Source organism: Botrytis deweyae, assembly GCF_014898535.1.
Source record: "Botrytis deweyae strain B1 chromosome Unknown BDEW_005, whole genome shotgun sequence".
NCBI lineage: Eukaryota > Fungi > Ascomycota > Leotiomycetes > Helotiales > Sclerotiniaceae > Botrytis > Botrytis deweyae.
Genome location: NW_024066212.1, coordinates 1,465,484 through 1,488,006, shown reverse-complemented (window position 1 = coordinate 1,488,006; position 22,523 = coordinate 1,465,484). Strand labels below are relative to the sequence as shown.

The following is a 22,523-nucleotide window of genomic DNA, read 5'->3' as shown; positions in this document are numbered from 1 at the left end:
GCACGTGAGTGCTTTGCAGAAAATGTTCTGTCCCACGACAATGATTCAAAGACGAGGGTAATCCATCTTTCAATATATTTTGAAAACGCAAAAGCTCATATGATGGAATGATCTGTTCTATGCCTGAAGGTGGCCCAATAAGCAATGCTGATATCAATTACCGCATCCTCATCTTCGTAAGTGGGGGTGGAAGCAATCATTAAAATGTGACGAGAAAGGAATCATCGCGAAACGCGTTGTACTTGCTGTGCTTCTTTGATCCATCTTATCAAAGTATCATCCTTTCATAGGTGAACTGGTCGATCCTCAAATCGCCATGACAGACTCTCCAACCTGGAGTCCTTTGCTTTACCGACCTCTGGGTGCCGATGAAATTCGGGTTTTATGTCTCGAGCCAAGTTCCCGTTCAGATCCTGACGATTTTGATATGATATCATGCCAAATGCGTCCGGTTAAACTCGAAGAATTAGGTGTATCTCATGAATTTGTCGACAGTGAAAAGGCATCCGAGCGGGAGTGGAGAGGTCTTCATCAAAAGCCATACGATTATACGACGTTGTTCAAACCTAGAAGGGGACTTTTTGACCGCCCTTTGAAAGCATATGTCAAGTCCTTAAAAGCGACTCAAAGCAGATCCGACGAAGCTATTGCGCCTAGTGAAAGTTCATCCCATCTCACAAATAGATATGTCGCACTATCGTATGTCTGGGGATCTCCCGCAGACAAAAAGACAATATTAGTCAATGGGATTGAGATGCAAGTCACCCAGAATCTTCATACTGCGATGATCGAATTGCGAAAGTCGAATTGGGTTAGAAGGCGTATTAACTTGTGGATTGATGCGTTATGTATCAATCAAGATGATCTAGATGAACGCGAGCAGCAAGTGAAGCTCATGCGAGATATTTATGCTATGGCATGGCAAGTGGTAGTCTCTCTTGGTTCAAGGACTTCAAGTACGACCATGGCATATACTGCATTACAATGGCTCGCCCATGAGATAGGGTCGGATGGAAAGCTGAGAGAATTCGCAGTCAAATATGGAAACTTGCATCATAATACCGCCAATGCAGTGGAGTCAGCCCCTTACACTTTGCCATGGCATGACTTTGCGTATGAATCCCTCCGTTCATTTTTTGTATGCCAATATTGGCATCGTCTTTGGATTTTGCAAGAGTTGGCCATGGCTAAAATGGATGCACCTGTTATCTGGGGAGATCATTCTATGTGTCTGCGCGATATATGGAAAGCTTGTCAGATGATAGAAAGGCAAGAAGATACTGTTTTGCGGTATATCACGACACATACAAATGATACTGATCGGCATACAACCGTAGCTACGATAGATCGACGAATAGAAGATCGCGAGGGAACTCCTGGACAACAGTGGAAACATCTCATCCGTATTCAAAACATGCGTGAGTGGAATCAGGGGGGTGTTAGTACCGCTCTGCCGGCTCTTGAATTGGCAAGACAAGCGCAAGCTACCGATGCACGGGACAAGGTCTATGGAATTCTTGCTATACCTTGCGTGAAAGGATTGACGAACGTGTCGCCCAATTACCGAATCGAACTCCCCGAGATATTTACCAATTTCACACGTGAAATAATCTCGAACAATGAACACGGTTTGGACATTCTCAGATTGGTTCATTCTCCTGTTGATAAAATCATGCTATCATCAATACTTGCAAGTGATCCTCGTTGGATGCGTAAAATGATAGGAGGTCGTTTCGTGGAGGTTGCAACACCTTGTATACATAAGTTACCCTCTTGGGTAGTTTGTTGGTCATGCACAGCCGCACCGGTCATATTTCTCCCTGGCATTTACAAAGCAGATCGTGGCTTCACACACCCTTCACCTCCAGTATTTCTTCGTGGTAACATTATTTCACTTCATGCCGTTTTCATCGACTCCATAGCTACTCTTTCAGCATTTAACGCTCACGAGAACGATGAAGCATTCCCGAAAAACCACATCAGTGCAATCTCCATCGAAAATGCATATGGCACCATTAATGGCCTTAAAGAAGCATTCTGGAGAACTATTGTGGCGGATACCACGCCTAACGGCGAGAAACCTCCTCCTTCATGGGCGGTCCTTCGTTTACCAAAATTGTGGTCCGTATTCGGTACAACAGAAGGCGGCGGTTCAGGTCTCGATTTCAGTCTGCATGGCTTCGCGCAACGCAATAAGGAACTGGCCATTTGTGGAACACGTCTCAAAGATCTTCTAGCCGATGCAAAAACCATCAAGGAACGAAAGGTATTTAGGGATGAGGAAAGAAGCACAAGTAATGATGACTTGCGAGATTCTTCAACGTGGGCTGCCAATGTCCTTGCGTGGCGGAGATTAGTTGGAACTCAAAATGGTAGGGTTGGCCTTACGGTCGCAGCTGCTATGATAGGTGATTCAATTGTGGTTCTACCTGGATGTAGTGTTCCTCTAGTTTTGAGAAGGGATGGGACAGGTTGGAAACTGATAGGGGAGTGCTTTGTTTATGGGTTAATGAATGGAGAGACAGCAGACTTAGTGGGAAGCGGGATGGTACCAATTGAAGAGATAGAACTTCATTAATGGCATCAAAGAGATCGACGGCCAAATCATTTGTAATTTGGTGTAGTCCAAAAGTATGGCTACAAACTTAACATCTGCCAATACGGAGCTTCATTTCCTCGTATACATAACGCTCATGATGAAAAGAAGAATAAGGTGCTTTAGCATTGAATTTCCAACGAGATAATGGATGAAAGCCATCGAGTATGTAACTCCTAAGCACCACTACTTCAAAACACAGACTGCTTCCACATTGTTCCCATCTATATCCGAGACGAAAGCCGCATAGTACGGCTGCCGACTCATCTCCTTTCGAATGCCCGGCGGTCCGTTATCACGTGCGCCATTTTGTCTAAAACATGGTCAGTTATCCACAGAAGGAGAAGATATTCAAGGAATATTGATGAGTTATCTGTATATCCAACTTACAATGCAATTTCGTAGAATTGATCTACCGCCTCTTGATCTATTCGTGATTCATCAGCTAGCTGCAATTATTTCCATACTTGGTATTCTTACTCGGGGCATCAAACGCAACATGCGTTGGCATCGGCGATTGACCTTCGGACAACTTTTTCAGCCAAAAATAAGGATAATCACTACCGTAGCCGATCAGAGCATCGTTGTCTGCGCAGATCATCTCAGTGTAGCCTATGGGTTTTAACACTACCTCATAGAATGATCGCAGCGCTTGGAATTTGGCTGCGGAAGCGTTGAAGAAGATGTGGTTGATTGTCATCTTTGCGGAATAATAAGTTCGTGAATGATTAATCTTAGTAAATTAGGGTAGATAGTGGTGACTTATATATCTGCGTTGCATTATGGATGTGAGGGGTTCCTTGGCGAACCCTTTGATCAAGCAGCCCGGAGCTCCGAGTATATTGGTCACACCAAACGTCATTCCTGCACATCGCGCTTTCTACCTCGTAACTTTACGTTCAGTGCGAACGTAAAGCCCGAAGCTTGGTAAGTGTGATGTTTCAACTTAGTGGTGTTTAAAAAGTGGATGTGTAAGTTGTATAAAATGATTGAAATATATCACCATAAGACCATATCTATCAAAGTTTCACCACAGCTCTTTAATAAGAAGAAGAAGAAGAAGAAAATAAAAAGCATGGCATCATTCATCATATATGGCGCAACAGGTTACTCTGGCCAATTGGCTAGCGAGTATGCAAAGAGTCTCAACCTCGACTTCTCAATTGCTGGCAGGACAGAGCATAAACTTAAGAGCCTAGCATCCCTACTCGACGTCTCTTATTCGGTTTTTGATATCAACCAAGTTGCTTTAACCGATTCGGTATTAAAAGAAGCTTCCGTTCTTCTCAATTGTGCCGGTCCTTTTGTGCACACATCGAAGCCGCTTATCGAAGCATGCATTCGGAATAAAGTGCATTACCTTGATATCGCAGCAGAATTAGACAGTTATCAATATGCGCAGGAGCTTGACAAAGAGGCAAGAGATGCCAACGTTATGCTTATGCCCGGATGTGGAGGGAGCGTCGTGATGTTGGGCTGTCTTGCTAGTCATGTTGTCGAGAAGGAGAAAGTCAAAACCCCGATCAAAATTGAAATTGCCTTGCGCGTCGCTGGGTCAATATCACGCGGGTCAGCGAAAAGTGCGGCAGAGAGTATAACAAGCCAGTGTCTTCAGCTTGTTGACGGGTCATTGGTTGGACAGGATGTAAGCAACACGGCCGAATTCGATTTTGATGATGGCAATGGATATGTTACGTCCTTTCCAGTGACATTGCCCGATCTCCTCACCATACAGAAATCTACAAATGTGCTCAACATCGCAACATATGTGAATATCTCTGATGCGAACTTTCCAACTGGAGATCTTGCTTTGCTGCCGGAAGGTCCAACGGCCGCGGAGAGGAAGACTACACCATATCATGCAGCAGTCAGTGTCACATCTGAACACGGGGTTATCCGGAGAGCCGCTCTTCACACAATGAATGGCTATACCTTCACTTCAATGGCATCAGTGCAAGCTGCCAAGCGAGTGATGGATCATCAGGCTATACCAGGCTTTCAGACACCTGTTGAAGTGTTCGGGAAGGAGTTTGTTCTCACTATACCAGGCTCCAAGATCGTAGATCTCTAACTTTCAAACGAATCCTTCTGCATATGATCAAGATACTTGGCTCAATTTTGCAATGGATGGAATGGGTTTCAATGATGTAATTTGTGAGATATGAGCAGTGTACATCATCATTAGAGAATGAAAAATAATGAAATATATTTCATAAACCTTTTGCCGTGGATGAATAACGAAGTCTTTACCTCCAAATATGCATGCTGGTTCAGATATAAATTTCCACACTTTCCTTGATTCCTTCTCTTAACTGTTCCGCCGATCTGGAGGTAAAGAATTTTAATCTGTCAGGATATTATTGAATTCTGGAATCTTTGTAAAACAAAGAGCTCCGGATCTCGGATTGCTGATCTATCATTCTGGAGATGGTATTGTTTAGTTCAATTGCTTGCAAGCATTGATAATCAATACGTCAGAATTGATGACTGTATATTATAATCAAGAAACTGAACGCTCATCAGCAGATATATATAAAGCAAGATTTCCTGGCATTGACTTAATTTTGAATTGCAATCAGACAAATACCAATACTCTCCTCTACATCACCTCAAGCTCCAGTTCACAACATATCATAAAAGCCAACACATTCTACACAGAAATCCTTCCATCAAGCAACAGAACCATAGCAATGGAGTCTATTACATCTCATCACGAACTGATCAGAAATGCAATTGCAAATGTTGCAATTTCTTTTGACATGAACACCTTTGAGGGGCTTCGCAATTCATTCACAAAAGACTGTGCAGCGGACTATACAGGTTCTCTTGGTCTCATGAACGGCATCGACACTGTCATCCAGCAGTTACAGAAGACTATTGGGCATGTCAGCACTTTCCATAGCTTGGGCACACAAAACATTCGACTCACTGGAAATGACACTGCTGAAGCTACCACATATGTCTCAGCAAGCCACTTCGCCGACGACAAGTCGTTCTTTGCCGAGGCCAGATATCTCGATAAACTTGTGAAGGTGACCGAAGGGGGAACTGTGAAGTGGTTGATTGATTATCGATTGACTACCATGATGGGTGTTCCGAGGGGTGATGTCTCTATATTCAACATGGATTTGGAGGGGTGGGTAGACACCCTAAAGGCGTGAAAGAAATTCTAGTCTATGAGCGGAGTGGTTATTCGCCTAAGAAAATTCCACTTTACTTTGAACTTGGCTGGCATAGAACGAAGATCGAGGAGTCAGTAGTTGGTTCTAACAATTGAATGGTGGACATATTAGGAAATTGGATTCAGTAACGAGGTCCTGAAATCAAATGTCTGAAAATTTCATGTGCGTGTTAGATTTTCCTCTATAGAATAATGCAATGATGATTTATTGTCCCAAGTATTTATACGATTACTGAATTAATATTTTAAGTGATGGTGGGTCAAATTCCGTAGCGTTAACTGCAAAACTGTTAGTATAGTAAATTTCAAACCATTAAAGTGAGAACTTACCAATTGAAGCCATAATAAACCCAAACTCGTCAACCTCCCCAAACCATTTCTCTGCTCTATTGTTTAAAGTAGTACCGGGTAGAATATCTCCAATCTCGGCTTGAAGGTAAACTCGACCACTCCATCTCGAAAGCCAATGTATGTATTTTGTGTTCCACTCTTGTTCAGTGCTTGCTTGCCAAAGTACCTTTGGGGCCGGTGCGGGCATAAACCCAAGGTCTTTACAGTCGAAACATTGAACTTTGTGCAACACAGAATATGCCCAGTGAAGGAGATATAAAGTGAGCACTGCTCTACGTTTGGATGCAACATGTATCCAAGCTTGCCAACATGGCCGTGTCTGTGCTCTCTCTTCTTTGAGAAAAAGACCATCACGCACGACGTGCCACACAAGTGACTCGACTTTTTGAAAGACGATTTCATTATCATCAGGGGAATTTTGTGGGGCTCTTGATGGGGAGAGGAGGATAATGGAATAAATCACTACAGCTTGTAGAACTGCTATGAGCATCGTTTCGTCAAGTTCTTCTGGCTATTTTAGGCGACCAATTAGACGGTCCCGTGGAAAGATGTGCATCGAGACTTACTTGATCGACAATAAAATTTAACTCTGAAATTATTGTCTTCCTCACAATCTCTTCAGCTCCTACGCTTTGTCCATGCCACATTTTGACTAATGTTGTGCAAGTGGCCAGTGGCCGGGGCAGAACATCATGCTGAGCAAAATGTGTGGAGTGGAATATTGGAGGCAGTTGAAATCCCTCAGCTAGCATCTGAGGCCAAGTACGAAAGACACGGAATATTAGTTCCATGCTGTGATTTGCTAAAGCAACCGAGTTTGATTCTTGGGAAGGTTGCAGCTCAATAGACGGGACGTCGTTGAATCGACCAAGCTCAGAATTACCTTCACCCTCACGACCAAAAGATGACAGCCCTGAGTGATCCATATGTTGCGGATATAAATCAAGATCTAATTGTGACATTGATGACCAGGTTCCTACATCCGAGAAAAAGGTGTCGAACAGATTAGGGTCAAACGTTGACTGTAAAAATTGTGGTCGAAATGTAGGTGAAACATCTGGAGGCGTGGTGCTTGTCGGATCCTTCTCAATTTCTGAAAGGTCGTGTCTCAAATTCGTAGGAGTGTTCGGGTTTTCAGGAATAGCGTATTCGCAGGCAACATCGCGCACATGACATCGTGAGCAAGTAGGCCGTTTTAAACTACACCTTGTTTTATGTATGACACATTGAAGACAAGCCTTACGCCGTCGTGATTGATTTTTGTTACATTGATTTTTCAAATGGCGACTAAGCGATGATTCTGCGACGTTGTAAGATTTCAACGTCAACGCAAACGGAATGGGAAATTCTCGTGACTTACGGTGGTTGAACTTGGCTCCACAAGACAGGCAGCCTGGCTTTCCTTCCATAGTATCTAGTTCCATCTGTTCACGGCGGAGGTTGAGTTACTACCTGTGAAAGGCCGAATGATGTGAAAAAGGAGAGTATGGATGAAATGCATGCAGTGGTCCCATTTCCCAATTAGCTCGGAATCCCGAGCTGCTTATGCAGCAAATAGGCCGAAAAGCTGACATTCATCTGAATTTGTACAATCTCAAGTCTTTTGCGTATTTTCTGAAAGGAAAAAATTTGGCAGTCAATTTATACCTACGCTGAATAATGTTACGGGCCAAGTGTTCTACAACGGAGAATTCGGACGGTTGCTCTGCAATGTGCGATAGTGAGGTTGAACGCCGAGTGCTCTTTTTGGAGGTGGATCGACTTCTTGCGTTCACATTTTGTGGTCAAAAAAAAGAAGCTCTTTCATCAATAACAGAAAATCTGATGGTCAAAAGTATGTGTCTGATCAAACAATGAGGACACGACGAGAAATAATAGAGTTAGCGCTCTTTCGGCTAACCGATATCCCTGCTACGTGCACGCCCCTACTATATGCACGTTTTTTTCAATCAAAATAAAAATCAATTTAAAATTCAAAAATCATTAGAATAAGATAAAATTTATTTCTAAAATTCAATAATATTATTCGTTTTGATTCTTCAAAATTTTAAATTATTGAAACAAAAATCGATTGAATAATAAAAGAAAAGGAATATATGATTTTAATATATAAGTTTTTAATAAAGAATATATTAAAGTCTATTTATAGAATGAAAAAATATTTTAATAGATTTTTTGATATTGATATTCTTATAAAGAAATCAAAAAAATCAAAAAAGTGATAAGAATTGATTTTAATATAGATTATTAGATTTTCTAATTATTTTTATTATCTTAAAGAAATTAAAAAATAAGTTTTAAAACGAATTTAAATTTATATTGAATATTAAAGTTTTGAATATTATAATCTTTTTGAAATAAATTATATTGAAAGTTAAAATATATAAGTTTTAGTTTAATTGAAAGAAATTCTTTAAATAAATCTTTTATTTTTAAAATTCTATTTTTAAAATTGTTTAAATCTTGATTTTATAATATATAATGAAATTATTATTATAAGATATGTTTTTTCAAGAAAAAAGTTTTTGTAATTTAAAATATTATTAAATCAATTTTTAAAAAAAGAAAATCTAAACAAAAATCATTTTAATATTAATAAATCCTGAAAATTCAAATATTTAAAATATTTATTAAATCAAAAATAAATTGATATAACTTTTTTTTTAATATTAAAATGGAATGTATATAATTGAAGATTATAAAAATCAAATTTTTAATAATAATTAATAAAAGCTTATGTTATAATTAATATTATATCAAATCAAATTCTTAGTATTCATTTTTAAATCTTTAATTAAATAAAATATTAATAAATCATAAATTTTAATATATTTCTCTATATTTTAAAGATTAGTATTATTATATAATTCAAAAGCAAAATTAAATATTATAAATTCATTATTTTATTAATAATTAATTCTTATAAATTTTCTTTTTAAAAACTATCAGATTTTAATATTGATATAATTTCAGAATTTTGAGAAAAAAGTTTAATTTTTTCAATTACTTTATATTATAATATAAAAGAATTCATAATTTCCTTAAATAAAACTTATATTTCCGATTCTATTATAAGATATATTAATAAGTAAATAACTTCTTATATAAAAATTCAATATCTTATTTATTAATATTATTATTATAAATTTTCAGAATTTCAGATTTTTTATTTAAAAATGTCATATTAATTTAGTCAATTTATCTTAATTTTAAATTTCAAATGATTTCATTGCTTTTTTAATTTCTAATTCAATTTAATATGATATTTTATATAAATAATAAGAGCGTGCACATAGCAGGGCCGTACACATAGTAGGGATATCGGTTACCGAGGCCGATAACGTGTATTTGACATAAACCCCAAAAATAGATTTCTGTTTAATGAAAAAAGAAATTTTAGAATCTGTATAATGTGTTTATAGAAATCTTATTCTATTATAAAAAATCTAATCTTATTAAAGAGTTTTTTTGAAAAAGATTATATTGTTGAATAGCTTTTAGGGTTAACTTTATTTATTTGTTTTTGAAATCCATTTCGAGATTTTTTAAAAGAAGTGTATTAATATTTAAAATCTATTTTCAAATAGTTTTTCTAATAATATATAGATTATTTTAGAATAAGCGAGATAAGCTTAGTAAGTATTCTTTATAATGTATAGATTACTTTAGAATAAGCGAAATAAGTTTAATAAGAATTTTTTATTTCAAGCTTGAGCTTAAGTTTATTTTGCTTAAATTGTATAACTAATATAGCTCTAGTTAGTTTTTATAATATTGGAAAAAGTATTCAATCTAGTATATAACTTTAGAGGAATTAACAAAATAAAAGAAAAATAAATTTAATTATTAATTAGAATTCAAGGAATCGATGGATGTATTGTTTTTTAAATTGTCTCAAAAATTCAGATTTATATTTAATTCTAATTATTTTTATTATATTTATGAATCAGTTTTATATTGATGTCTCAAATATTAGGCTTGATGATTAACTGAGCCTTAGATGATATCATCAATATTAAAAATAAATCTTTAATTCAGTATATAATTTTAACAAAAACTATGAAATAAAAAGAAAAGAGATACAAGTATTAATTAAAATTAAACGAATCGATTGATATATTTCTTTTTGAATTGTTACAAAAACTGAAATTCATATTCAATATAGAAATATTTTATTGAATTTAAAAAGAGATTAAATTTCAATCTTCAATCTCTTATTCTTTAAATTAAATATAAATTTCAATTTTTGAGATAATTCAAAAAGAATTATATCAATCGATTCTTTAAATTCTAATTAATATATATATCTCTTTTCTTTTTCTTTTATAGTTTTCTTTAAGGTTATGTATTGAATTGAATTCTTTTCTTTATATGAACACTACTAAATTCTAAATAAGGTTTTAGTGTAGGCAGAAATCTATTCTTGGGGTTTATGCCAAATGCGCGTTATCGGCCTCGGTATGGCGCCAACCAAACGTTTTCTGCCCATACAACCTTAGAAAGCGGTGAAGATTGCTCACTCTGAAATCTTTTATACTCGATGATTTCTATACCTGACCTCACTACACAGTAGAGATTTTTTTGGTTTCTTTCACGATCGTTACGACCGAACTCGGTGTCAATTCAGGCTCTACTTTCTCTCGTGAGAGATGAGAAGATGCGTTTGCCATGTGGAAGCCAACACATCCATTTAGCCTCGTGGGTTCATGAATGATAGTTTCATTCTATGGAGGCTCATAGCTGCTAAAGATCTCCAAGTGAAGATCATTCTTCCCCTCTATGTGGTAGGGTTGCTTCGCGTCTACCATATTTGGCAAGCTTTTACTAAACAGGCACCTTCTCCAGCGAATCCTTGCAATGATCTGGTTCCTGATTTGCATTCTGTCAATGTGGCGCAACCTTTAAACGGTTGACACCAATCACGTTGCGTATAAAAACAACCACGCTGCAGAGTATCTGCAGGATATATATTGATTCTTGCGCAACTGCGCCCCGGAGCCGATAGATGGAAGTTTGCTATTTCGAAAATTGGTTCTAGAAAGAAGCTAGAACTGGATACAAGTACAAGTGAAGCATTCCCGAGTAATCTATGTTTATTCCTTTATTCCTGATTTTCGACCATGCAATTCCTTTCAGTCCTTCGTTAACACAATTTGAATGTCATCATCAAATCGCCAAAATGGTGTACCAAATTAGACCCTTGCATATATCAAGTGAGGCGCCAGAAGTTGTTCCCGAGGAACAATCTCCATACCTATTAACCTCGCCCGATAAATATTTCGTTCGTTCATACTCCGTGAGAAGAGCATCAAATCATCTAATATCACCACTAAGTAAACAATGTGATAATATTCCGCTCCAAGAAGTCTCATTTCCACCACCAAAAAGAGCATACGATCTTGCGCGTTATTTACCTCCACCAAAACAAAAGAAAAAATTCGGGCTGGTGCCAATTGTTTTTATAGCTGTGGTGTCTTTCTTAATCGGAGGAGGTATTGGCGGTGGTATTGGAGGATGGGTTGGGAAGCATAATAATCCCTCGAGGTATTTCTGCATGCGACAATAAAAAGGGACAAGACTGATTATAAGTGTTTCCAGCAAGACCTCCAAGTCCGAATCAACGGGAACACTTTCAGGATGTGCTCCAACAGTCACGGAATTTGTAGACTCGGCTGGATGCCCCAACGTCAACAATACTACCTATACAACACCTGTACCTAGTATAGAGTTTCGTATAGCTTGTGCTATCGACTTAACTTCTTTACCAGGAGAAGATATCGAATTGACCAACGTTACAACTCCGACTCTAAATAATTGTTTGCAATCGTGCGCACAATATAATAATGGACAATGCTTGGCAGCTACTTGGATACAATTTTCTCCAAATCACCCAGAGATGAACTCGAAGTGTTTCTTCAAAGCGAATTCAGGAGTTCGTATACCCATGAATTCTACGGGCACGATAGCCACGAGTGGGTTCCGGATTTCCTGACACGAGCTCGATACAGAAAACCAATTCTTGAAATGCCTAATGTATTTTAACTTGATGCCTCGAGGTACTGGAACAGCGCTCATGGTTCGCTCACTCGGTATCAATGGGTTCTGCATGGTCATGGCGTTTTAAGATGGTGCATCATTCTTTCGTTCTTTAGAACCGGATTGCAGCAGGATGATTGGAGCATTTGAAAATTTGTACATTCGCTCACGAGATATGAAAAAGATGATGGAGAATTTGCTTTGCTTGCAGGCAGCTTAATTTTTAATTACTGTTTTTACTGTTCTTTTGTTATAATCACGTTGGAGCCAACATTGGCAGCTTGCGGGCGAGGTGTAATTATAAGTTCACCAGTTTCGTGTTAAATCAAGGAGTTCGTGAATATGGGATCAGATGGGAGGAGATATTGCAAATCTAAATACAAAGTGGTAACCACCGATCGCGTTAGCAATGAATCGTTTCGAAGGAAGTTCTGTCACATTAAAATTGCTCGCAGCGCCGCTGTTCTGCTTGTGAGGAGTTGACTATCATGCCTGTTTATTTCTTCCTCAAGGCTAAGTGTCTGAAGAATTGTCAAAGTCAATTCATCCAAGGACATGACTTGGCTTACCTCGAAAGGCACTGGCGCAATGCAAAAGACAAACCAGAAGGCTATGGAGTATTCTTTGTACTTAAAGGTTGCTTTGATTTGATTTTTGCAGAGGAATTCCTCACAGAAACGGACATAGCTAGCATTCTAACATACAATTAGATGGGGCTCGGCAGTGGTGATGAGGTCAAATGGGCTTAGCGTAGTTATTTACCCCCTCTTTCCCAAAATAGTTAGACCCAGGTCTGATCGCGTCGCGTGGTACTTCACATTTATTCTTCCTCTTTACAACACATCAGAAAGTCGCAACCCACGATTACCCATTCCTAGTTATACCTCATGGCTGGTAGTGATTCTCACACTTCTATACACAATTGCCTTTATTTACATACCGACATATCCTAATTGAGTTATGTTTGTGCAATAGATGTTGAGCCTTTGAGGGATCTGAGTAAATCACGTCAATTGAAGACTTTTCAATTCATTGCTGTCGATAGTTTGAGCGTATCAATCGAGAGTTTGTTGTTCACAGAATATGCAAGTTTGTTATTGTTTCGGTTGTTCTATCCACCATTCTTACTGCGCGCGTTGAGCTTCACTCTTTCCTTTCACTCCGTTCTGTTCATTTCTTGCTAATAGTGCTCAATCTCGTGCGTCCTCGCATTACAAGATCTCTCATATGGTCATACTAGATTACTTCTATTTTCAGATACACCTCAAGCCAAGACTTGGACATCTTGCCCACTCATCTCTACCACCTACCTTTCTACTTGTGCCTCTCTCGACCGAAAACCCTTTAATCTCAGCTCTCGGAATCTTGATAAAGGATATTCGCCGGCAGCTAAGAAAGTACTGTTACCTGCAACTTCTGCGATATCATTACAATGACGGTTACTCAACTTACATGCCCCATAAGACTGAAGCAATGTCACTGGGTCTGTACAGTCTATACTTGGGGAAGCAGTCGTTTTGATATGGATTATTATGAAATGAAGACATACGAAACTCTGCCGGCGGATGATAGTCATAGTCGGCTGGTCCTGTTAGCATTTTTAAAATGATCCTCCATGTTTCCATGAGAAGCCTTGCTAAGGGAGATGGAATCTACACTGCGTCATCAGAAATCACTATCTTCTCTTCGTCTAAAATTGATCTCAAGTCCTATGGCTACCGAAAAGCTTTAAGCCCGACGATTATCCTACTCTAGCATCAATATTGTTTTTCAAGTACTCCATACAAGTATGACTAGTCGATCTGTACTTGCGGATTATGACAACTCAACGGCTCATATTATCCATTGTATAACATCTCGCGAACGCCGACTTTAGCCATTGTAGTTCATCCTCGGCCGATATATATTTCCAGGGCTGTTCGCAGCTACCGAACCTCCTCAATGCTTTCAATGCCATACGAATCAAAGTGTCAACATTTAAACGACTACTCTCAGTGAATATGAATCTTGACATCGTTGTTGTTTTACGACATCGACTGCTTTATCAATCCGTCTATAGTTTGCATGCCAATTTTATGGGTGTGGTATCGGTAATATATCTACCATGCTTATATTGGGCATGATTACTGATAAACACGATTTGTACAGGCGTACCGACCGTTCCGTCGCGAAGTAAGGTAACCGCTTGCCAAACATATTCCTTATTCTTATAAGCCTCCTGGATATCTTCAATAAGGCTCATTATCTCTCCAATCAGTATCAGAGATTGACATCGGAATCGGTAGCTTGGCGACGTCTGTAACTTTTAACCGCTTCCATTGCCTGCGAGTGTATATTATGAGGTATCTTTTATCTTCTTGTGGAATTTTTCGCAATTGTCTTGAGACATTAAAATCACAATAATTCAGTACTATACATAATTTGCAATTTCCTTCTTTTAAATGTTATTTAAATCGGCTTGGGTGCTGCTCGCAGAATTGATGTTTTATACCACTGATATTGGATTTGCCTGTCCGCCCACCAACCCCAACAGACTCTGTGCCGTTCTTACTCATGTAAATTTAACTCGTCCTCTTATAGCTCGGCTTTAATCGAAAAAATAGCTTCCCGGAACCCGGTTCATTTCTCCTGAAGCTAACGGGCGCTCCGCGAAGTCCCTCTCCTTGCTCTTTACATGGGGAAGAAGGAAGCTGAGGATTGGCTACAGGGTTGCAATACAACCCCACGTGTTTATTGTGCTTATTTCATATGCTTTTTTCAGGGCATATTCTATCACTAGAATCTTCTATAGTCCTAGAATTGATCTCCCCGAAAATTTCAAGTATCTAAGAGGTCATTAAGATCCAATCTTCTTCTTATTTCCCAACGAGTCGCACAAATTACGCAGAACAATATATGGACATGAACATATTTTACGCTTGTACACAAATTCGAATTAATTATTGCATCATTTTTCGAATTTCAAAGGAGTCACCGAAATTCGTCTGATGTCAATTAATCTTCCAGACTTTCGTTCAGCGTATGTTTCCTTTTAAGGTACCATTAGAATTCCTTTCCAATTGCCCCTGCATCAATTACTTATTCTTCCAGTAGTACCACAGGATTATACGATCTAGATGGTTGAAAAAATTCCATCATCCCATCTAGAAAGCGCCATGCATAGAATGGTTTGTTTCATCGCGAACAAAATCCTTTGCCAATAACCAATTAATGGCATCTGCTTAATACTTCTTAGTCATTCGTATGATGTTATCCAGTAGCACAAGAGACACTTTTGTTTGCCAAGAAGCTTTTAGCCAGATCATAATGTGATTGGAGTTCCTGAATTAAGTCGGTTACCCTACTTTCGGGCCAACAGGGTTTTGGGCCACCCTTTTACACCAAAAATCACTTTTTAGGCCTATTAATATCTCTATCAATATATAATATAATTCAATGAAAATTTGTATATATATAATTTAGATCGATTTAAGCTTATTCTGAAATTTTTAGATTTTTAGGATTTTTCTGTATTGAGAGCTAGAGCTTCAAAATATCGATTTTCAAATTTGTATAGGAATCACATACAAATTTAGAATTTTTATAAAACCTTTAATAACTTTTTAACAACAATTATTAAAAGAAAACTATATATATTTCTGAGATATTTGAGCTTGAATCTATATAGAAATTCAAAAAAAAATTCAAAAAAATTAACAGATATAGAGATATAGTATACAGTAAATTTAAAGTAATATAAATAATCCCTGTCATTTTGAGAGTACCCCTTTAAATATTTATTTATAAAAATTTTTTTATTTTTTCTGAATCTATTATATGAAATATATTATAAAGTGATAATGAAATTTTACAATATATTTTTAGCAATTTTTATTCGAAAGTTATTAAAGATTTTATAAAAGTTTCAAATTTGTATGTGATTCCCATACAAATTTAAAAATCGATATTTTGAAGCTCTAGATCTCAATACAGAAAAATCCTAAAAATCTGAAAATTTCAGAATAAGCTTAAATCGATCTAAATTATATATATACAAATTTTCATGAAATTCTATCCATAAATGAGAGAGTTAAAATTTCCATTTTTGGTGTAAAAAGTGGCCCAAAAGGGGGGTGGCCAGAAAGTGGGGTATCCGACTTACTAAATTGGGCTGCACAACCATTGGAATATGGAAAATATCCCCTTGAAACATTCATACTTCAAAATCCTATCAGATCTCTATTTGTTCCTCAATTTTAAAGTTCTTGACTCGGCGAATTCAAAGCTTAGACTCGGATCCTTTCGACCCACAGCCAAGGATGTGATATGAGTAGAGCCCTAATGGAGGCGGCTAAACATCAATATCCCCTACGAATGAATGGTTTCCGCGCGTTTGTAAGGAGGTTTTTTTCTCTCTTGGGGCTGCCTGCCTAGAGGTTCAATTCAATCAATCTCAAATCAGCCCTGGCCCACTCTCCCCGCGTCCAAAAAATGCGGGTGACATAAATTAAGGAGATCGACATGGCCCACAGCGAGTGTCTACATTGCATTTCACATCATATATATTAAGACTACTCTCCCTCGAAGTTTGTACCACATCATATTTTCTGACGATATAGTCTACTTTCTTTCTCTAGTCGCTCTCTACTTCTACATTCAATCCTTCCAATTTTTTTCGATCTCTACGATCTCGTCAATCCTTACCAGAGTCTGGACACTCTTTGATTTTAGATACATACATTCATACATTCATTTACAAATTTACTTCTTCCTTCCAAACTCGCAAAAATGGTTCTCGCAACTTCTATTCTTCTTCCTCTTTACCTTTACCCTACTCAAGGTGCTTGGACCTGGGCCACCAATGCCATTGCAGCTTACCCCTCTCTTGCATTCACCATCATTGTCAACCCGGAATCTGGACCAGGAGCTCTCAATGACTACCCAGAAGATGAATATATCTCTGGCATCACCAATTTGACAAAGTATGACAATGTCAAACTTTTGGGATATGTGGATACCCAATACATGGCCAAGAGTACTGCTGCCGTTGACCAAGAAGTCGAGACTTGTGAGTAAAACCTTCCTAAAAACAGACGATCTAAGAAAATGTTAATAAAAAATAGACAAATACTGGTCTACCTACACCAAAGGAAACATCGCCGTCGATGGAATCTTCTTCGACGACGCAGTCAACGAATGGACATCCGACTCTTCCAGCTACATGACCACCATCGCAGACAACGCACACGCTCTAAATCTCACCGTCCACTTGAACCCCGGTACTATCGCTGACTCCGAATTCTTCAACATCGCCGACAAAGTCGTTATGATTGAAGATGACTACTCCGCCTATTCCTCCAAGAAAGGCAATTCGTTGAAAAAAATTGCAAGTACCAAACAAGAGCAAAGTTCGGTCATTATTTACGATTTCAGTGGTTCTCAATCTCAACAGACTAATACCGTTAACTCGATTGTTGCTTCTGGGGTTGCGGAGGTGTATATTACGACGGTGGAATATACAAGTCAGAGTAAGATGTGGACTCAATTCGTGGCTGCGGTCAACAGTGCAGTGGGGAACTAGAGTATTAGTTTGGAAGGTCGGTTATGGGGTTCAGTGGGGCGGTCGGGGACCGAAGAGAGGGGAGACAACGTCGAGCTGGTGAATTGACGGAAAGTTGTATTTGGATCCTGTGGAAATCCTTCTATTCTTGTTTTTACTTTTTGGTGGGAATGTAGATTCTTGGAAGCAGGTGTTAGGAAAATTCACATACATTTCTATGTGATGGAAAATGAAAATATCATGATCAAGTGCGGAAAATGGCGACTTCTTTTCCGCGTATCATTGTTTTCACTGAAACCACTTTCAGTTCTTCGATTTCATGAATGTGGCTAAAGTCTTTCCATAAAGAGTTCCCTCTCCAAATTCTAGCTATACTGCAAATCCTCAGTCATATGAAAGTCTTTGATATTGCGAAGTGCAATATCAGTATCTCCACAGACTCCAATAAATGAAATAAGTCAAACATTCCAACAACTTCCCCGAAGGAAACTACAGGTTTCTATATCCGTTATATTTTTATTGTTTCAATCACTACAACTGATCTGTATTCATTCCTACCACTATCTCCAAAATTGAATCACAAGAAAATAGCAAAACACCAAAAGTTTGAAACTCCCACCAGCGACAAAATTTGACAACGAATATCCAGCTTTTCAGACGAGAACCTCTAAGTTCCTGTCCTATTACAAATCTCTCAGAATAAAACCGTGTGCAAACACACAAAAAGAAAGCACATAGACCAAGTTTAGTATCAATATCAATCTCCAAATATACATCCATATATGCACAGAATCAAATCCACACACTCGATATACCAAGAAGAAGAAAAGCCGGAGCTAAATATCTCCCATATAGCACTTATACAATAAAACATCCGCAAATTTCTGGTTTCAAAGGATAGAACATACACCGTCCCAAAATCCCACATCACCTTATCAAACCATCACATCATCATTATCTCCAACCTAATCGCTCCTCAAGATCAAATACCCCCCTCTCTCCTCGGAAAAGGCTTTTATATCCATAATACCGAAAATTCATCTTGAACTTTAATCCTTCAAGCACACAAAAATTTAACAAAATACAACTTTCAATTTCGGATACCCTAATTCTTCTCTTCTATCAGTATCTAGTACTACAATAGTCCGAATATCTTCATACACATCTCATTTCATATACTCTTCGCGACTCAAAATCTCAATAGTACACAAGATAATCTCCATACTCCAATCTTGTTGAATCCAACCATATGACATACTTTCCCCAAAGTTCATGACTATCGATAAAAGTCAGGGAGGGATCATGTCTCACAAACACACATTTTATTCTAGATGTAAAGTTTTCATATATTTATTATCTAGGTATCTAGAGATAGTATATGATTTCAATATGTTTCTCATAACGCCATTACGATAAAGGGCTGAAATGTAAAGTTTGATTTTTCCTTTGCATTAATAATTTAAACTTCGATGCGCTCGGTGCTTGATGCTCTTGTGTACTAGATATATATATGTGTGCTAACCGGATGCACGTAGCCTAACGGTTTTGAATAGCGTACGATATACGTTTCTCGTCGGGAATATAAGGGTTAGCGGGAAAGATACTTTTCCCCACGAGACACTAGTTGACCGACTGTTAGAGTTGGAGTCGGTACTGATTTTAATATTCGTTTGTAGATTATGTGGTGAGGGTGAAACATATTGGATTCATCACATGATTTGTCAGATTTGAAATCGTGGACGACCCGACCCGTCTGGGGAGATGGTGTGAAACATATTATTCATAGATATGGCGATCGAGATTTGAATGACTAGCTAGCGTGGGAGATGAATTCTAACTTATCTACCTAGGTATCTACCTATCTATTTGATGATCAATGACTTGATGGAAATACCAGATTTCCGTACTAGTTATTTGAGTCATATTGACGAACGATGCTTTTCTTCTTAACAGTCATTAGTGATTAATGATTATGATTTTTTCCCACCTCACCGCCTCCCCCCAAACAAAAATCTCAAGTAAGACTTGGACCTGCGGATATGGCAGCGTTGAATTGTGTCCAGAGATTACTCTGGCTAATATAATCATTGGTGGTGATGTATAGCGAATTAATCCCCATTTTCAAGATTTCCTTCACAAGAGTCGATTGATCGCTTGCCGAGCCGGTAAAATGATGGAACATAACTGAAGATTTGGAACGTTGGCTGGGGGGAACTAATTTTATAATTGTGTTAGTGGATTGCTTACCGATCGAGTAACAACTCACCACTTTAAAGTTCGGGAAGGAAAATATCGAAAGTAAAAGAGAATGAAAACTCACTAGATTCAATACTCGGTAAGGCTTCCGAAGCATCGTATGTTTCTTCAATCATTAATATATTGTCTGCGAGTGCGAAAAATGAAGGATCGGCAATCACGCCCGGATTGAATGTTACGGTGAGATTGGCTTGATGGGCGGAGGTAGCAATGGTGCTCATGAATTGAGAGGTGCTGGCGTTCCAGTTGGAGACGCAGTCGTCGAAGAAGATGCCGTGCATGTGGATATCTTCTGAGGGGTTGGCTTGCCAGTGGTTGTCTAGTGGACAGAAAAAGATGTTATTGTGTGTCTATGTTTGATTCTGTGGTTGTAAATGACAGAGGAGGAGATGGAGAAATTGGAAGACTCGAGACTCAAGATCTAGAATTCAGAAAGGGGAAGAGACGAGAAGAGAAGAAAAATACATACAAGTATCCACCTCGGCAACGACATCCTCAACAGATCGATGCATATACGCCGTATCTACATATCCCAATAACTGTACGTTTTCGAATGCATTCAGGGAGGCGATAGCATCGATATAGCTGGGATCGGGGAAAGAATTGTAGGTGCCGGGTCCGGAGGATGGGTTGATGACGAGAGTGTAGGTTATGGAGGGGTAGAGGGGGATAGTGGTTAAGAGCCAGTTCCAGGCGAGGGGCAGAGGATAGATGTAAAGGGGGAGGAGAACAGAGATGGGGTGACGCATCTTTGGGGTGGTGAGTGATGTTTAGGAAGTGGTGTTTGCTTTGAGATACTGATAAAACGGAAATTCAAAGGTCTGTTTAGATAGATGCCATGTATTGATTTGTGAACTTATATACTCGAAGAAGTAAATCAGAAATCTAAAGTCATGAATATCAATTTATCAAAGATACTCCAGTCACCTATCTACTAATCTTATTCATCTTGAATACCTACTTACCTGGGTAAGTAAGTAATATTGATTCACCATGTATCCGAATCATCATTTTCTAAGTTCTCATTCATTACCCCGAGACAAATTTGATAGTAGGGCATGGTATGGTATGGGATTGGGAGTTCTAGTGACATATATTGGTTTCATTTACTTTCTGTTATTTAGGATCAGAAGCAGATTATGTGGAGTATGAGTAGGTAGTCTGAGGATGTAATTTGAACTTTGGTAACTGGTGATAGGAGAAATAATAGAGCGGTTTAGAATGGTGATGAGAAGTGCAGCGAAGTCATCTAGAAGGGAGTAATCCCTAGGTAAGAAACTCGATAAAATATACATACCTAGATACCTGCGTATCTATCCATACCGACTCAGAACATAAAGTATATCTCCCAGACCGCAAACATTCTCTCGCTGATTATCTAGAAATTGTAGGGTCATATCATCTCTTCGAATTCGACAATTCTGTACACTATCCATGATATTCATTACATATACATACATAGGCAGATATCCATATAAATTCAACTAAACACAGATCCAAACCCACCCACCTGGGCATATACACATCCCCCCCCCTACCCGCCAAATCCCTTCCCCGCCTCCTCGCCAGAATATTCTCCGTTCTCCATCCCTTCCCATGGGGATCATAAACCTCCATCTGCTTTTGAATTCATTACACTTCTAATTTCATTCTGTTTGTATACCTAGATGTATGAACTTATTTATCGCTCATTTGTTTAACCCGCTAAATCAAGAAAATAAATTTATGAATATATACCTATCTACTAACTTACTCACTTACCCACTCATTTACTCACTCACTCACTTACTCATTCACTCACTTACTCACTTACTCATTTACTTATTTAGGGCCCGTTCGGATCGATTTTTTATTTTATTGATGAAATCTCTAATAATAATAAAATAGTAAGGGATTGGAAATATTGGTATTTAAATGAAGCTAATATATTTGAAATAATATTGGGATATACAAGGTTGAATTGAAAATGAAGAAATTGAATTGAAAATAAAGAAGATAATACTTTTTCTTAAATATATTAGCCCAATTAAATCTCAAAAATTGTTGTTGATTACTATATGAGAAAAGTTGAGAAAATTTGTTTTATTTGTTATTTTAAGATTATTTGACTCAATATTTTATTAAATCTATTATTGCATTTGGTAAATGTATTTATTTGAGCTAATATATATTGGACTTAATATTACATTCGGTAAATACTATATTAGGCTAATATATTGGTCTAATGTTCAAAAACCGATTGATTCGAATGAGCCCTTATTCATTTATTCATTTACTTACTCACTCACTAATTTATTTACTAACTCACTTACCCACTCACTCACTTACTTACTTATTCACTCACTCACTTACTCACTCACTCATTCACTTACTCACTCACTCACTCACTCACTCACTCACTCACTCACTCACTCACTCACTCACTCACTCACTCACTCACAATTCCACCAATCCATCCATCCATCCATCCATCCATCCATTCCCATCACAAATCACAAATCACAAATCATACCAATACTATCTCCCCTCAACTAATCCCCTCTCCCACCAACCCATCTATATTC

At 38.0% G+C, this 22,523-nt stretch overlaps 8 protein-coding genes across 8 annotated transcripts; 5 read left to right on the top strand and 3 right to left on the bottom strand.

Moving 5' to 3' along the window:
• Positions 1-316: 316 nt before the first annotated feature.
• EAE98_003103 (uncharacterized protein) lies at positions 317-2,578 on the top strand (the record flags this gene model as incomplete). The annotated part of the gene is made up of 1 exon (XM_038950723.1): positions 317-2,578. The coding sequence occupies one exon, from the start codon at positions 317-319 to the stop codon at positions 2,576-2,578; it is 2,262 nt and encodes a 753-aa protein (XP_038813252.1).
• Positions 2,579-2,782: 204 nt separating this feature from the next.
• On the bottom strand, positions 2,783-3,296 carry EAE98_003102 (uncharacterized protein; the record flags this gene model as incomplete). Its single annotated transcript, XM_038950722.1, has 3 exons — positions 2,783-2,909; positions 2,987-3,023; positions 3,077-3,296. 3 exons carry the CDS (start codon positions 3,294-3,296, stop codon positions 2,783-2,785), a joined length of 384 nt encoding a protein of 127 aa, XP_038813251.1.
• A 375-nt stretch (positions 3,297-3,671) lies between these two features.
• On the top strand, positions 3,672-4,667 carry EAE98_003101 (uncharacterized protein; the record flags this gene model as incomplete). Its single annotated transcript, XM_038950721.1, has 1 exon — positions 3,672-4,667. The coding sequence occupies one exon, from the start codon at positions 3,672-3,674 to the stop codon at positions 4,665-4,667; it is 996 nt and encodes a 331-aa protein (XP_038813250.1).
• A 619-nt stretch (positions 4,668-5,286) lies between these two features.
• Positions 5,287-5,757, top strand: EAE98_003100 (uncharacterized protein; the record flags this gene model as incomplete). Its single annotated transcript, XM_038950720.1, has 1 exon — positions 5,287-5,757. The coding sequence occupies one exon, from the start codon at positions 5,287-5,289 to the stop codon at positions 5,755-5,757; it is 471 nt and encodes a 156-aa protein (XP_038813249.1).
• Positions 5,758-5,875: 118 nt separating this feature from the next.
• On the bottom strand, positions 5,876-7,914 carry EAE98_003099 (uncharacterized protein). Its single transcript, XM_038950719.1, has 4 exons — positions 7,489-7,914; positions 6,695-7,428; positions 6,108-6,639; positions 5,876-6,056 (listed from the first exon to the last, which is right to left on the bottom strand). The coding sequence occupies exons 1-4, from the start codon at positions 7,550-7,552 to the stop codon at positions 6,007-6,009; spliced, it is 1,380 nt and encodes a 459-aa protein (XP_038813248.1). The 5' UTR covers positions 7,553-7,914; the 3' UTR covers positions 5,876-6,006.
• Positions 7,915-11,307: 3,393 nt separating this feature from the next.
• On the top strand, positions 11,308-12,120 carry EAE98_003098 (uncharacterized protein; the record flags this gene model as incomplete). Its single annotated transcript, XM_038950718.1, has 2 exons — positions 11,308-11,672; positions 11,727-12,120. The coding sequence occupies 2 exons, from the start codon at positions 11,308-11,310 to the stop codon at positions 12,118-12,120; spliced, it is 759 nt and encodes a 252-aa protein (XP_038813247.1).
• Positions 12,121-16,657: 4,537 nt separating this feature from the next.
• EAE98_003097 (uncharacterized protein) lies at positions 16,658-18,250 on the top strand. The gene is made up of 2 exons (XM_038950717.1): positions 16,658-17,211; positions 17,267-18,250. Exons 1-2 carry the CDS (start codon positions 16,932-16,934, stop codon positions 17,722-17,724), a joined length of 738 nt encoding a protein of 245 aa, XP_038813246.1. The 5' UTR covers positions 16,658-16,931; the 3' UTR covers positions 17,725-18,250.
• A 1,467-nt stretch (positions 18,251-19,717) lies between these two features.
• On the bottom strand, positions 19,718-20,708 carry EAE98_003096 (uncharacterized protein; the record flags this gene model as incomplete). Its single annotated transcript, XM_038950716.1, has 3 exons — positions 19,718-19,917; positions 20,024-20,278; positions 20,429-20,708. 3 exons carry the CDS (start codon positions 20,706-20,708, stop codon positions 19,718-19,720), a joined length of 735 nt encoding a protein of 244 aa, XP_038813245.1.
• Between the last annotated feature and the right edge of the window lie 1,815 nt (positions 20,709-22,523).

Coding starts and splice junctions, on each gene's coding strand:
- EAE98_003099 (XM_038950719.1), bottom strand. CDS start 7,552: ATGGAACTAGATACTATGGAAGGAAAGCCAGGCTGCCTGTCTTGTGGA. Junction 7,429..7,488: donor TGGAGCCAAGTTCAACCACC/GTAAGTCACGAG, acceptor ACAACGTCGCAG/AATCATCGCTTAGTCGCCAT. Junction 6,640..6,694: donor TAAATTTTATTGTCGATCAA/GTAAGTCTCGAT, acceptor CGCCTAAAATAG/CCAGAAGAACTTGACGAAAC.
- EAE98_003097 (XM_038950717.1), top strand. CDS start 16,932: ATGGTTCTCGCAACTTCTATTCTTCTTCCTCTTTACCTTTACCCTACT. Junction 17,212..17,266: donor TGACCAAGAAGTCGAGACTT/GTGAGTAAAACC, acceptor AATAAAAAATAG/ACAAATACTGGTCTACCTAC.